Source organism: Podarcis pityusensis (genome assembly GCF_964106645.2).
Source record: "Podarcis pityusensis genome assembly, chromosome: 6".
In the NCBI taxonomy this organism is placed as follows: Eukaryota; Metazoa; Chordata; class Lepidosauria; order Squamata; family Lacertidae; genus Podarcis; species Podarcis pityusensis.
Genome location: NC_138030.1, coordinates 82,034,410 through 82,048,902, shown reverse-complemented (window position 1 = coordinate 82,048,902; position 14,493 = coordinate 82,034,410). Strand labels below are relative to the sequence as shown.

Genomic DNA, 14,493 nt, shown 5'->3' with positions numbered 1-14,493 from the left:
GCCTTCACTTCCTTGCTCACCCGCTTCCTCTCAGCCTCTCTCATGAAGGTGCATTTCCTCCTTTCAGCAAAGAGCAATTATCACTTGACAATTAGCAGCACAGATGTGGCAAAATTTGAATTTTCATGATTATTCAATAAGATATGGAGTGGCGCCTCAGGATGAAGAAGCCTTTTGAAAATACTGAGCGGTAAAGAATTACTGCAGCTCATTTATTTATTTCCTTTAAGCATGAGGCAGTCAGTGTTAAAACGGAGGGTTGAGAATCAAAACGCTCAAGCCATACTCACCAATCCCTGTCTGCAAACTGTAGTTGCCACCTTTGAAACAGAACAGTTTGTTTAGTTGTACAATTTATACACAGTGGAGCTGCAGCCAATCAGAAGCCACGCCTTGGTTTCTGAACATTTTGGAAGTCAAATAGACTTCCAGAACGGATTTCGTTCGACTTCAGAGCTACCACTGTATAACCTTTAGAAGACACCTTTAGAAGAGCCCTGTATAGGGATGTTTTTTAATGTTTAATGCATCAGGGAAATATTGGAGGGTATGCAATTAAATAGGTCAACCTTTGCTGTAGCTGAATTGCATTGGATATTGTGGGCAGTTTGGTGGGCAGGGGAAAGTACCACACAAATACCACCATCAAAAACACATTAACCTAGAAGTTATTGAATTCTGTCAGAATGTAATTCCAGGTTAGTGTGTCTAGGATTGCAGTCTAAGTATATATTGTTGTTGTTTAGTCATTTAGTCGTGTCCGACTCTTCGTGACCCCATGGACCAGAGCATGCCAGGTACTCCTGTCTTCCACTGCCTCCTGCAGTTTGGTCAAACTCAAGCTGGTAGCTTCGAGAACACCGTCCAACTATCTTGTCCTCTGTCATCCCCTTCTCCTTGGGCCTTCCATCTTTCCCAACATCAGGTTCTTTTCCAGGGAGTCTTCTCTTCTCATGAGGTGGCCAAAGTATTGGAGCCTCAGCTTCAGGATCTGTCCTTCCAGTGAGCGCTCAGGGCTGGTTTCCTTAAGGAAGTATATATAGTGTGCAACAATTGCGTCAGCACGTAATGAGCCTTAGGTTAAGCCCTGCTGATCTGGCTTGTTGAGGAAAAACACTACCAAGCTAAACTGAGAAGCACACCGCATTTGCAGATTCACCTGCTCAGGTCTTCCTCTTCAGACCCCAAACTTATCTCGTGGAATATGCAATGCAGCTATAAGGACCACGTCTGCTGTGGGGGAAAATGGTTGCAGCTACAATACAAGCTTGGGCTCTTTTAATCACAATGGTCGCAGGTAATTTTGGTTGTGTCGTTGGTTGTTTTCAGCCTCTAAGCTAATGTCTTTCCTCAGACCTAGATGTCAAGCTTACAATTTGAGTATCACGTTGCTTCTAATAAAATATAATTAGAATATATTTTGAGCAGGGTTGGAAGAAAATGTTGTTCACGTATATATTTTTCTAAACCAACAGACTTGTGTTGCTTATCTATGGTAGCGGTCACAGGTTATTATTTTCTTTCTGTCTCAGATCTAGCTGTTACATCTCTCGCCACCTAAATATCATTAAAAAATTCCTTCCAGTAGCACCTTAGACACCAACTAAGTTTGTTATTGGTATGAGCTTTCATGTGGTATCTGAAGAAGTGTGCATACATACGAAAGCTCATACCAATAACAAATTTGGTTGGTCTCTAAGGTGCTACTGGAAGGAATTTTTTTATTTTGTTTCGACTACAGCAGACCAACACAGCTACCTACCTGCACCTAAATATCAGATTTCTAATTAAATCAGTGTAATATAATTAGAATATATTTGGAAACTGTGGGAAGAAAGAAATGTTTTGGTTTTTTTTCCTAAACCAAGTTTGCTGTCAGTAACGATATCAAGCAGTTGCTTCGTGTTTGGCGAAGTTGTAAAAAGTAGTGTTCACAGAATCGCGTTCAGCCTGATTAACTGCTTTTGTAAGCCTGTGAATCTATTCAGAGCCACATTTAAGGCAGCTTACAGTGCAATCTTATGCTTACCTACTTGGAAGCAAGTCTCACTGAGTTCAATGAGACTTACCCCCAGGTAAGTGGGCACAGAATTGCATACTCAGTTATTTTTCATGAACGACAGTTAGCTGCAACTGGGCAATACGAAAACATAGAATTAAGTATATGAAGGAAGTATCAAAGGGAAAGGGTCTGCAAAAAGGAATGGGATATACCCATAGCTGTCAACGTTTCCCTTTTTTAATGGGAAATTCCCTTATTCCGAATAGGATTCCTCACAAGAAAAGGGGAAAGTTGACAGCTATGGATATACCTGGCCTCATTTTCAAGTACAATCCATGACAATGGTCAGGAAGAGAGCTACTGAATTCTGTAGACAGGGAGTAGAACATCTGGCATATACTTACTTAATCAGAAACTTGTGCTCGCTGTAAACATCAATAAAAGCTGGGGTGGTTTGATCCCCCACTCCCCACAATAACAAAATGCAGAACATTTGGTTTAGCAGATGCCTGTGCTGGCTGAAAACAATTAATGCCTGAGAAACCCTTCCCTTTCCACACCTAACTTTTGACGCATCTCACACTTCGCTGGCATGCAAATAATTTTCAGTCCACTGAAATATGGGCGTCTCTGAGTGGCTGGCTCTGAAGTTCTATAAATGTTCCCTAATCCAGTTAACGTGGGTGACAGTGGCCTTGCTTCCCAGAAGGCCAACATAAGCAATATTAGCTGCTAATTACAGAAAGAGTTGGGTGGCGCTGCCTTGAGAACGTAAGGCAGATTCCCTTCATTAGCTCTACAAGCTACTTTCAGATGAAAAATCAAAAGTTTAAAAATGCACATACCCTGCAATGGTTCAAATGTATTAAGGACACTCCCCACTTTCTGATTCCTGACCTTGATTAAGCACTGCAACTGTTTTGCTGCTATATTTAGTCTGAGGGGATATCTGAAGGGTGCCATTTAATTTAATTAAATTTTTTGCTTGAATTTGGACACTTAAGAGAAATCTATTTCAATTGAGGTTTAGACTCCTCAGCCTGGTTTGAGAAGTAAAATATCTGAGTGGACAGTGGTGTAAATAGATAAGTATAGCAGACCCTCCAGGTGCCCCCAGGTGTGTAGGAAGGTCAGGTGGTACCCAGTGCGGAAAATTTCTTGTCACCCACACACACATTGTTTTGTGTGGTTTTTTGATGCAAAAATGGTTTTACAGTATTTCATATTTTCTTACAAAGGAATGTGGATTCTGGGCCTCTGATAACAAGTAGGCGACTATGGACAGATACTTAAATCTACAGGATGGATTGTGTTGTGGTTTGTGTTATTTTATTTATAGTTATTGTTTATTTATTTAATAAAATTTATTTTTAAAAACCTGCAACGTGGTTTACCAAAACAAACAAAAAACAAACACCACAGCAGTAAAATCAAGAAAAAATAACAATCCTACTTTAAAACATACAAAAGCTAAAATATTAAGATAAAAATTACTTCAACTTCCTCAGCATCTAGGTATGCTTGCCGAAAGAAGAATGCTATTAGCAGGTGCCCGAAAAGAGTCTAGCAAAGGCACGTGCTTTGTTGCAATAGGCGGGGAGTTCCAAAGTGCAGGTGCTGTCACAGTAAACAATGCAGTACAGATATTATGTGGAACCTTGTAGTAGTGCTTGAAACTACTGAAGGGGAGGTTTTATTTATTATGATTTCACCATGCTCCGTATTATCTAATCTACTTGGCCTTGTCTCATTTTCTTCACATAGGCCGACTTTCCAGGACCCAGGAAGCCCAGTGGAGTGTAGGGCAGTACAGCGGTTCATAAAAAACTTTTCTTAAAAAAAAAAAAGCCTGCTTTTCTTATCTCCCTAAACTAGGGATTACATAGCTATATCTGAAATTTCATGCATATCAGTTAATATCTTGACCCTGCTCCACTGAATTGAAATTTCAGCCTTCATGACATAGGAAAACGGCCAAGTAAACAGCTATTTTCGTGGAGGAGGGTCAAGATATTAACTGATATGCATGAAATTTCATATATAGCTATATAATCCCTAGTGTAGTAAGATAAGACCTTTGGAGCAGGCATTTTAGAAAAAAGTTTTTTTATGAACCGCTCTAGTAGGGCAGTAATTGTTCCTTGATAATTTGTCACCCCCCTCCATGAGGGTACTTGGGGCGACCTGTCCCCCCCCCTTTCCTACGCCCCTGGGTGCCCCTATTTTCCAGTGACAATCCCAGATTTACAGAAGCCGTGCTGGTTTTCTGATTTGATCCTGGAGGAATGTTCCGCTTTTCCTTAGGACATCCCTATTTTCTTCAAAGAAATGTTGGAGGGTATGGTATAGGCTTTGATTTAATGGTTTTATGGAGGGTGCTGTTCAGATGGGCATTGATCAGGTCAGGAGTAGGTGTTATCAAGCACCTGCTACGGCCCTCACCCCTGCAAGGCTCTTCCCAGTCCTTCTGTTCTTCCTCTTCACCTACCCTATCCAAACGTGGAAGCAATGACAAGAGCGCTGTGCCTTTCATTCAAAAAATCTGTATCTTCTGCTGATTAGGCACTGGACATAGTAAAAGATCCATCGCATCCTGGTCACTGTCTCTTCGAGCTCTTGCCGTCGGGACGGAGATACAGGACGATGAACACAAGAACGAGCCGTCTTAAGAACAGCTTCTTCTCCAGAGCGATCTCGGCCCTGAATGGGAAGCCCGGACTTTGAAAGTCATCTAATCTCCCTTGCTGTATTATACTGTATTGATTAATTAGTGTTTTTATGGAGCAGTCAAGTAATTTCGTTGTCCCCGAAGGGGGCAATGACAATAAATTATTATTATTATTATTATTATTATTATTATTATTATTATTATTATTATTATTTACTCTCCTTTGGGAGCGGGGCAAATATACACTCCCACTACATATGATAATAATGCCTTCTTCCTGACTTTTCTAGTAAATAGGCAGGATTTATTTTATTTATCCATGCCAGTGGAAGGTACCAAGTATAAGACGCCCCCTATTTGGGGGGACTCCAATTTAAGAAAATGGGGGGAGATGACCCCGTGAATAAGATGCCCCCAAATTTTTGACATTATTTTTTAGGGGAATAAACTAGTCTTATACACGGAAAAAAATCGGTATATCATTGTCTATTATTGTTGTTGTTGTTGTTTAGTCGTTTAGTCATGTCCGACTCTTCGTGACCCCATGAACCAGAGCACGCCAGGCACTCCTGTCTTCCACTGCCTCCCACAGTTTGGTCAAACTCATGCTGGTAGCTTCAAGAACACTGTCCAACCATCTCGTTCTCTGTCGTCCCCTTCTCCTTGTGCCCTCCATCTTTCCCAACATCAGGGTCTTTTCCAGGGAGTCTTCTCTTCTCATGAGGTGGCCAAAGTATTGGAGCCTCAGCTTCACGATCTGTCCTTCCAGTGAGCACTCGGGGCTGATTTGCTTAAGAACGGATAAGTTTGATCTTCTTGCAGTCCATGGGACTCTCAAGATTCTCCTCCAGCACCATAATTCAAAAGCACCAATTCTTTGGCGATCAGCCTTCTTTATGGTCCAGCTCTCACTTCCATACATCACTACTGGGAAAACTATTATGGCCATCTTTAAAGAGAATTTGTGTGCTGCGTTCCGTAACTTCTCCCAGGTGTCTGCTAGAATGTTTTCCCCTATACCTTGAACCCATTTTTATCATGTAGCGGCATCGATATCTATTTAAAGGGACATTGGGAGACATACAGGGAGCACTGTTCAGGGATCAAGTTGGAACCCCTGTTTTGGCAATATTGAGGTTTCAAGAGTGCTCAGGCAGTGATATGTAATATAAGAGCAGGAATGTTTCAAGCAACATTGTAGAGGAGCTAGGACCAAGCTAGGGACGAGGCACTGCAGGGTCACAGCAGGGATGATGATGATATCTCTCGGGGCACTATTTGCAAATCCTCTTAATGCCAAATAATTAAGTAATAATTAAGTTAGTGATTGTTAATCTATTAAGTAATTAAGTAATTAATAACCCCAAGAAGGTAGTAGCAAAGAGAGGAATTCCCCACCTAGACAAAATAACTAGAGCAGGCATGGCCAAACTTGGCCCTCCAGCTGTTTTGGGACTACAACTCCCATCATCCCTAGCTAACAGGACCAGTGGTCAGGGATGATGGGAATTGTAGTCCCAAACCAGCTGGAGGGCCAAGTTTGGCCATGCCTGAACTATGGAAACGCCTAGAGAAAACAACTATTGTTTTCTCACTTCTATGCCCACAATATTCAATAAATACTGGAAGCTCACAGGGTCTTGTGTCTTATACATGTGTGGTATCTAACCAATTCAATTTCCAAGTAGATCCATTGAAATCAGTTAAGTGAGTCATTATTTTACCCACTTTGTCCCGATTTCCCACAGGTGCAAGTAATTCGTGTGGGCTCCAAGGCATGGACTGATGCTATCCCTTGTCATGACATCTTGGCTGCCTTTTTCACTTTTCTTTTAATTGACACACTTGTCTTTACCTCAGGAGCTGCTTGAGAAACGACCGTATTTTTCACTTTATAGGACGCACCAGACCATAGGACGCACCGGACCATAGGAGGGGGAGAACAGGGGAAAAAAATTCTCCCCCTCTCTGCTCAGCTCCCCTTCAGCAAAGCGATCGGTGTGCACGACCCCTCTCGCTCTCCAGGCTTCATGCGGCTATCCGCAAGCCTTCGGAGCGCGGCAGGAACTCCTGCTGTGCTCCGAAGGCTTGCGGATAGCTGCCTGAAGCCCCCAGAGTGCAGCAGGATTTCCCTACGCTCCTGGGGCTTCAGGCGGCTTCAGCGAAAGCAACGCGAAGCCTCTGGAGCATGGGGGGAGCTCTCCCTCTGCGCTTTGGAGGCTTCGCGTTGCTATCGCTGAAGCCAAGGAGCCTGCATTCGCCCCAGAGGACGCACACACATTTCCCCTTCATTTTTGGAGGGGGGAAAGTGTGTCCTATAGAGCGAAAAATATGGTAGATCCTTATTTGAGGTGTTCTTCATTTTGCTTCCAAACCGATAAGACGCTCGTTTGGTCTTATAGGGCCTGACACATAACTCCATACAGGGATGGTACCATAGAGTTCATCTGCTGCAGGATAGAGTGGCCTACCTTCTGTAAGCACCTTGAAACCTGGCAGACCTGAAAGGTAGATAATCAGGGGAGATGATTTGGAAAGAGGCCAACTCAGAATCAAGAGAAAAGTTCTGAATTCTTCCTCAATTGGGTTTTGGTTTTTTAAAAAGTTAATAATGTGTTCTGTATTGCAATAGGACAATACTGTTGATATTGAATCTACTATTTGGAGGTCGTACTTTGTTTTTGTTTCTAAAGCATTTTCCTACATTCAGGCTGTTTATAAATAGCAAACAAATCTCACCTCATTGTTACTTTAGATTCACTTTGCATTAACAATTGCATTTTGCTCCATAGCACATTATGTTGCTTCTACTAATTATAAAGCATGTCGCTTAATTTAAAGGTGGAAATGTATTGAATTTACAAACAAATGTTTTCCTGGAACTATTTTCCATCTCTCTCTCTCTCTCTCTCTATATATATATATATAACACACATGATGTTAATATTTTTAACATAGTCGGCACCATTCATTGCTGCCTTGCAGCTCAAGCAAGTCATTTGCACCTGTGGGAAATGAATACAAATTGGGGAAAATAATGTTTCCTTCCTGACTTAGAAATACTTTGCAGCTGTTTTGCGCTGCTGTCCTCCAGGGCAGGTGACTAGACAAGAGGCAAGAAAGTGGGAAATCAGCCCCAGAATGCACCTGCCTTGAAAGCTATAGCCAGAGACTTTAGCCAGTTCACACCAACTATGAGAGAGTTTTCCAAAGTGGGAGCTTGACTTACTACATGAGCATTAAGGTCCAACTGCTGAAACTGATTTGCCAGTATTCCATGTGATTGGCTTCACATTTTAATCAGACCCTCAGCTAATAAAGTTGCAGTGTGAGTATGCCAGCCACAGATCCCTAGGGTATTTAACATGCACATAAGCACTGATATAAAATGTAACAGTGAGCACGTGGGCAGTGTTTTATCTATATGTACACCATCTTGTTTAAATTGGATCTAAGAAGTCCAAATGGGAGTAGACAGATAGATACAGCAAGGACAGTTTAGGTATCTCCTTCCCCTCCCCCCCCCCAGCCATCAGCAAACTCAGCCATACTTGGGGGACAAAAACGTATATTTTGTGCCACATGGTTCATTATGTTTCTGTTTTTGAGAGATAAAAGGATGCTTCCAGACAGGTGTGTATTGTGGGATGAGTGCTCCTCGTGCATTCAGGGGTTTTTTCAGCACTCACCAGATGCCATAGTCAAAGTACCAGGCTGTATTTTACTCCAGTAAGTTAAAAAAATAAACTTGGCAATGACTCATTTGAGAGATCTCAGTGACCCATTTACAGTCTTAAGTCTCCACCTGGAAGCACCCCAACTTTAAGCCTAACCTGGTCTATAGGATCAAGGCCTTCATTCTTCCTTTCTGCTTTCTCGCAGGCATCCACTGTGAAGAAGACATTGATGAATGTTACATGAACCCTTGCCAAAATGGAGGGACCTGTGAGAATTATCTTGGGAATTATACTTGTCATTGCCTAACCGGAGAGGAGGAGGGCATATATTATGGCGGCTGGAACTGCACAGAAGTCCTCCTCGGATGTGTTCAACATAAATGCCAAAATGGGGGGCTGTGTGTTCCTCACTTTACGGACGGACAACACAGATTTAGCTGCATATGTTCAAATGGATATACCGGAGTACACTGTGAAACAATGACCACATTGTCTTTTCAGGGAAATGGGTTCCTTCGGGTTAACAGTATCACAACGCCTGTCCAGGATGGTTTCTATAACATAAACCTTAGGTTTCTGACTATTCAGCCAACAACTTTTCTATTCCACCGAGGGGACAAAAGCACATTTGTGAAGTTGGAGTTACTGAATGGCTACTTACACTTATCCATGCAAGTCAATAATAACCAGTCAAAGGCCTTTTTGCATATAGCACAGAATGTCAGTGATGGCGAATGGCATTCAGTGGAGGTAACCATAGCAAGAGCAGTTACTCTTAAGTTACTCGACAGCTCTTGTATAGAGCCATGTCTCAGTAAAGCTACTGCCACCATAGATAGCGAGCAGCCAATGTTTACTTTTCAGAGCACTTTTTTGGGTGGTTTGCCAGTGGGGAACAGGAGCGATGACTCTCTACTAAACATCTATAATATGCATTCTGCACCTTCGTTTGTAGGCTGTCTTCAGGACATTGAAATAGACTTGAGCATTATAATCCCAGAGAACATGTCATCTGATTCATCTTTAAATGTCAAGGCAGGCTGCACCAAAAAGGATTGGTGCGAACACCACCCTTGTCAAAACAAGGGGCGCTGCATCAACTTGTGGCTGAGCTATCAGTGCGATTGCTACAGGCCCTATGCCGAGCCAAACTGTGCTACAGGTAAGGTAATGCCCTTAACCCCAGAACCTTAATTGCCACCTGAAATCATTTTGTACAACAGGTCTTATCAGACTGCAGAGCCCTATACTCCAAGCTTTGCTACTGTCCGTCATCTGCTGCTGGAATATTCCTCAACTACAATGGTGGCAACAAATTTACAGCTTCACCGCCATCTTTGCATAAGCATAAGCTATGCATATACAAAGATGGTGTCAATGCTGCCATGTTGAAGAATATGCCAGCAGTCAGAACTCAGGCTATGCTAGGGGAGAATTAATGCAGATGGAGGGGGCATTGTGTTCGTTTCAAGGGTTTTCTGCTTACTACTACCTGTTCGGTTGAGCCATCCATGCCACTACAATTGTAAACGGTGTCAACCCACCAAAACTGGCCCAAGATCCACTGGGGAACTTGAGTGAACTCCTACCCATCTCTGTTGTAGAACATAAATACACACACATATGCACCAGTTACAAACTCTGTAAAGTGATCACAGATGCACAGACACTGGAAGGTTTGCAGAATTTTAGTCCATATTTTGAAAATTCAGACACAGGTATGAAGATCCCCCAGCTCATTTTTGGACTGAAACTCAAAGCTTATTGCCACAGATAGACCACTGACACGCTCAAAGGAGATATCCACACAGCTAAAAATCAATCCATTTCAACCTGTACACAATTTGGAAGATCACTTAATTTGCTCCCATTTTGGAACGCTGACTTGAATTCCATCGAAAGTTATCTTCCAAAATTCATTTTGCTTCAATGAATTTTTATACAGTACACAAAGCATGGACTAGAGAAAGGCATTTATGGAACAAGAGATGAATTAGACTACATAGCTTCTAGGTAAGTGAGGCTTTACCATAAATATACAAGGAAGCAACTTGTCTCACTATACAATATGACATCCCATGGCCATTAAGGAACGAGGAATTGCTCACAACACCAGTTTGGTGTTTTCTTGTTTTGTCTCTCTCTAGACAACTCATTTCAAGCCAGGTAGAAAAGTCCAGGTAGTTTCAAGCTAGCTAAATGCCTCTCCAATAGCAGGCAGGCATATTTGGTACTTGTTCTGGCTGGCATCAATATGCCACATTCATTTCTGGTCTTTTGTTCCCAGGCCTCTTAATCATGGCAGTTTCTACCCTTCTCTTTAATGTGAAACATGTTGGCTGTTAATTATTCAAATAGATCTGAAGTGAGGATGGGGATTGTTGCAATGGCTCCCTAAGGCAGTGAGGAGAGAGGCAGAGAGAAGGAATTAATTATTCCCCTATATAGTTTCTAGGGATTTTACTGGTGTTGTTAATATTGGTCCAGATCAGGGGGGAAATGCAAAAACAGCTCCCAGGGCAGAAAGGCACTGGTGCAATTGTCTTTCATGATGCGACACATGTGAGGTGGGTCACAACATCTTGACTTTTCCACCAAGCTAGTCAAAACAGACTTTTCTAATGTTGTCTTATTTCCAATTCGTGCTGTTGTTTTGATTTCTTCCGAGACATGTGACCACGGGGTGATAATGAGTTGTCTGGTGAGGCGATGTAGCTAACATCTCAACTTCCTGACAGTGGCCAAAGATATCCTTTCAAAAAATGTATGGGAGCCAATTCACACATGCATATCTTAGTCCTCCATTATCTGCACTGCTATGAAAAATAGCAACAGTGATACATGGGATTCCTTCCCACTTTTCCTCTGCAATCAACTAGTTAATTCAGTGTCTCAAGAATATACAAACCCAGGGTACAATTTAGTTAAAGTCTTAAACCCCAAAGATTTCAGCAGGTGACTTTTAAACTTTATTCTAGGCATTTTCTTTACTGTCCTGCCAACCTCACCCTGCTCTTTTCCAGCCTCTGCCTTCTTACTTACAACCAGTCCAGGGAATGGCACCACCTGTCATTTGCCTCCTCCTTAGTAGACGGGATGCAGGTAGCGCTGTGGGTTAAACCACAGAGCCTAGGACTTGCCGATCAGAAGGTCGGCGGTTCGAATCCCCGCGACGGGGTGAGCTCCCGTTGCTCGGTCCCTGCTCCTGCCAACCTAGCAGTTCGAAAGCACATCAAAGTGCAAGTAGATAAATAGGTACCACTCCAGCGGGAAGGTAAACGGCGTTTCCATGCGCTGCTCTGGTTCGCCAGAAGCGGCTTAGTCATGCTGGCCACATGACCCGGAAGCTGTACGCTGACTCCCTCGGCCAATAAAGCAAGATGAGTGCCACAACCCCAGAGTCGGTCAAGACTGGACCTAATGGTCAGGGGTCCCTTTACCTTACCTAGTAGTGTCAAACTTATGCACATGCTAAGGTAACAGCCATGTAAAGCCGGAAATTATGAGGGCCCTCTAAATCCATAAAAAGTTATATATTTTGGTCAGATTGTTAGGGGTTTTGTTGTTGCATATTCACCTAATTTACTGGTTGTTGGCACCCATCTGTCTCTTGTGCCTCTATGGGTGAAAGCCTGGGCAGGGTGTATGGAGATCCCAGGCTGCCCTGTTCTCACTGATTTGGTCCAAAGGAAAGCAGAATAATATGGTTGCCACCAGCTTGGCTGCAGGAGTTGCCAGAAGGAAACATACAAGGCACCCACCCTCCAACCGTCTTAGGGGCTCCAATCTGGATTTGCATAGGGTTTACTGCTTAGCCTTCACTTCCTTCAAATATATTCCACAAAGCAGAAGAGGTTTAGGATCAATATGATACAGCAAATTAACCAGTTAGAAGCTTTGGCAAATAAAAAGGTCTTCACCTTCTGCCCAAATGACATCTTAGTTGGTTCCAGGCCAGTCTCCCAAGGATGGGCATTTCATAAGCAGGGTGTCATAACTGAAAAGCCCATCTCCCTGGTCACTTGTCAACTATTGTTACCTAACCAGTCAATAATTGTTACCTAAGAGAGCCAGTGTGGTGTAGTGATTAAGAGCGGGGGACTCGTAATCTGGTGAACCGGGTTTGCTTCCCCGCTCCTCCACATCCAGCTGCTGGGTGACCTTGGGCTAGTCACACTTCTCTGAAGTCTCTCAGCCCCACTCACCTCACAGAGTGTTTGTTGTGGGGGAGGAAGGGAAAGGAGAATGTTAGCCGCTTTGAGACTCCTTAAGGGGAGTGTTAAAGCAGGATATCAAATCCAAACTCCTCCTCTTCTAACTTTGCTGTGGGGCACCTGGAAGAGAGTCCCAGATGTCAAACATGAATATTCAGGCAGGCTCGTGTGGTGAAAAGTGACCCTTTTAAGTAATCCAATCCCAATGCAATTTAGAACTTAAAAGGTAAAAGTACCAGTACTTTGAATGGTCCCCAGAAACAAACCAGTAGCCAGAACAATGGGTGGCAATCCAATTGTGAGAGATGGGTCTGGCATCCCTGCTTTCCTCCTGAAATTGCAAAGTATAAAATCATGCAGAACTAGCCACCGCAGGCCAGAGAAAATAAAAATATCAGGCTGCAGTTCTATTCCTACTTACCTAAGGCCCACTGAACTCAGTAGACAGTGAGCTACTTGAACATATACAGCAAAGCAATTAGCTCTGAGAGTTTGTCTTATATTTGATCGTATTTAACTTTGACCAAACTGCATCCACTGTTTGCATTCAGCTATTTTTATCTGTGAGAAAAGGTAGTGTTTTTTTTTATTAACCCTCCCCAAAAAAACACAGCAAAATCAGATAGAAAGTGTGGGGGAGGGGAGAAACATGAAAGGCAACATTGCAGATCTCTGGTTCAATCCAAAGCGCCGTATCTATTACAGATGTTAAATGGCACAGTTGCACTGAATTTAGTGGAGTTATATGGATTTACACCAGCTGATATCTGGTCGGGGAGGGGGGGGGCTTACTAGATCCATTTGTTCAGAAAGCTTCAGCTTCAAAATGCATTCCGATATTTTTTAAATACTATATCATTTCACATGCTACCCTGTGTGTGCACCTACCTCTTTTTTTATTATTGAAAAATGACATTGCCGGAGCCGTAATTGTAGCAGACGGCTTTGAAGTTGAGCAGTAATTTATCCAAAGGTTTGAAAAGCAACTTTGGGATAGGGGGGCTCCATCTGGTAAATATGTTTGCCTCTTTATATGAAGCAAAATTAAAACCATGCAGCTCGGAGAGAAGCTTATACTTCCATTAGGACTGTTGTGAATGATTAGAAAGTATTTGAAACTCCCCCTGCCTACTTCTCCCTAACCGCAATATTCTTCTCAATTCACAGCATCCTACCATTTTGATTAAAGGTGTGTGTGCGTGTGTGTGTGTGTGTGTGTGTGAGAGAGAGAGAGAGAGAGAGAGAGAGAGAGGTGGGGAAGGGAAGGGAAGGGAAGGGAAGGGAAGGGAAGGGAAGGGAAGGGAAGGGAAGATTGGGAGCAACTAACAGTCTCACTGACACACACACCCCATGAGTGTATCCAAATTGTAGAGTATTCCTTTGAAAAGATGGTCCAAAGCATTCAAAATTTTAGAAAAATCCAAACATGCATACATCTCTTCTGAAAACAGGGGACATGAAGTATATTCTGAAATGGTTAAGGTATACTCATATTGCCTAGTTAGTTGAAACTTTGCAACACTTTCTCACACATGTTTACCTCATGCATAGGTTTGGCTCACGGCAGAGGTATAAAGAAACCCAAGTCGATTTCCTATACTCACCAAGAACATCTGCCTGTCAGCAAAAAAATAACATGTCTGTGCACACATATGTGTGTTGATTTAAGTAACTGGCAAAATGAAGATCAGCTTACCTTCTTTCAATAAACTGATAGTCAGATTAGATGAAACGTTGGAGAGCTGTAATCATATCTTCCAGCTCTTTAATTCCCCTCCCCCCCAAAAAAACACACAAAAAGCAGCTGCAGGGAGGGGATTTGGACTGGGACTGCTATGACAGAGGACGAGTTTGGACTTGATATCCCGCCTTTCACTCCCCTTAAGGAGTCTCGAAGTGGCTAACAGTCTCCTTTCCCTTCGCCCCCCCACA

General features: G+C 42.8%; 1 protein-coding gene across 1 annotated transcript in view; it reads left to right on the top strand.

The window, feature by feature from the left end:
• The window catches only part of CRB1 (crumbs cell polarity complex component 1), a 153,470-nt gene that overhangs the window by 93,448 nt on the left and 45,529 nt on the right, over positions 1-14,493 (top strand). The window contains exon 6 of the mRNA XM_081010755.1: positions 8,553-9,509. Coding sequence (XP_080866881.1) covers positions 8,553-9,509 — 957 coding nt within the window. The remainder of the gene's footprint in view (positions 1-8,552; positions 9,510-14,493) is intronic.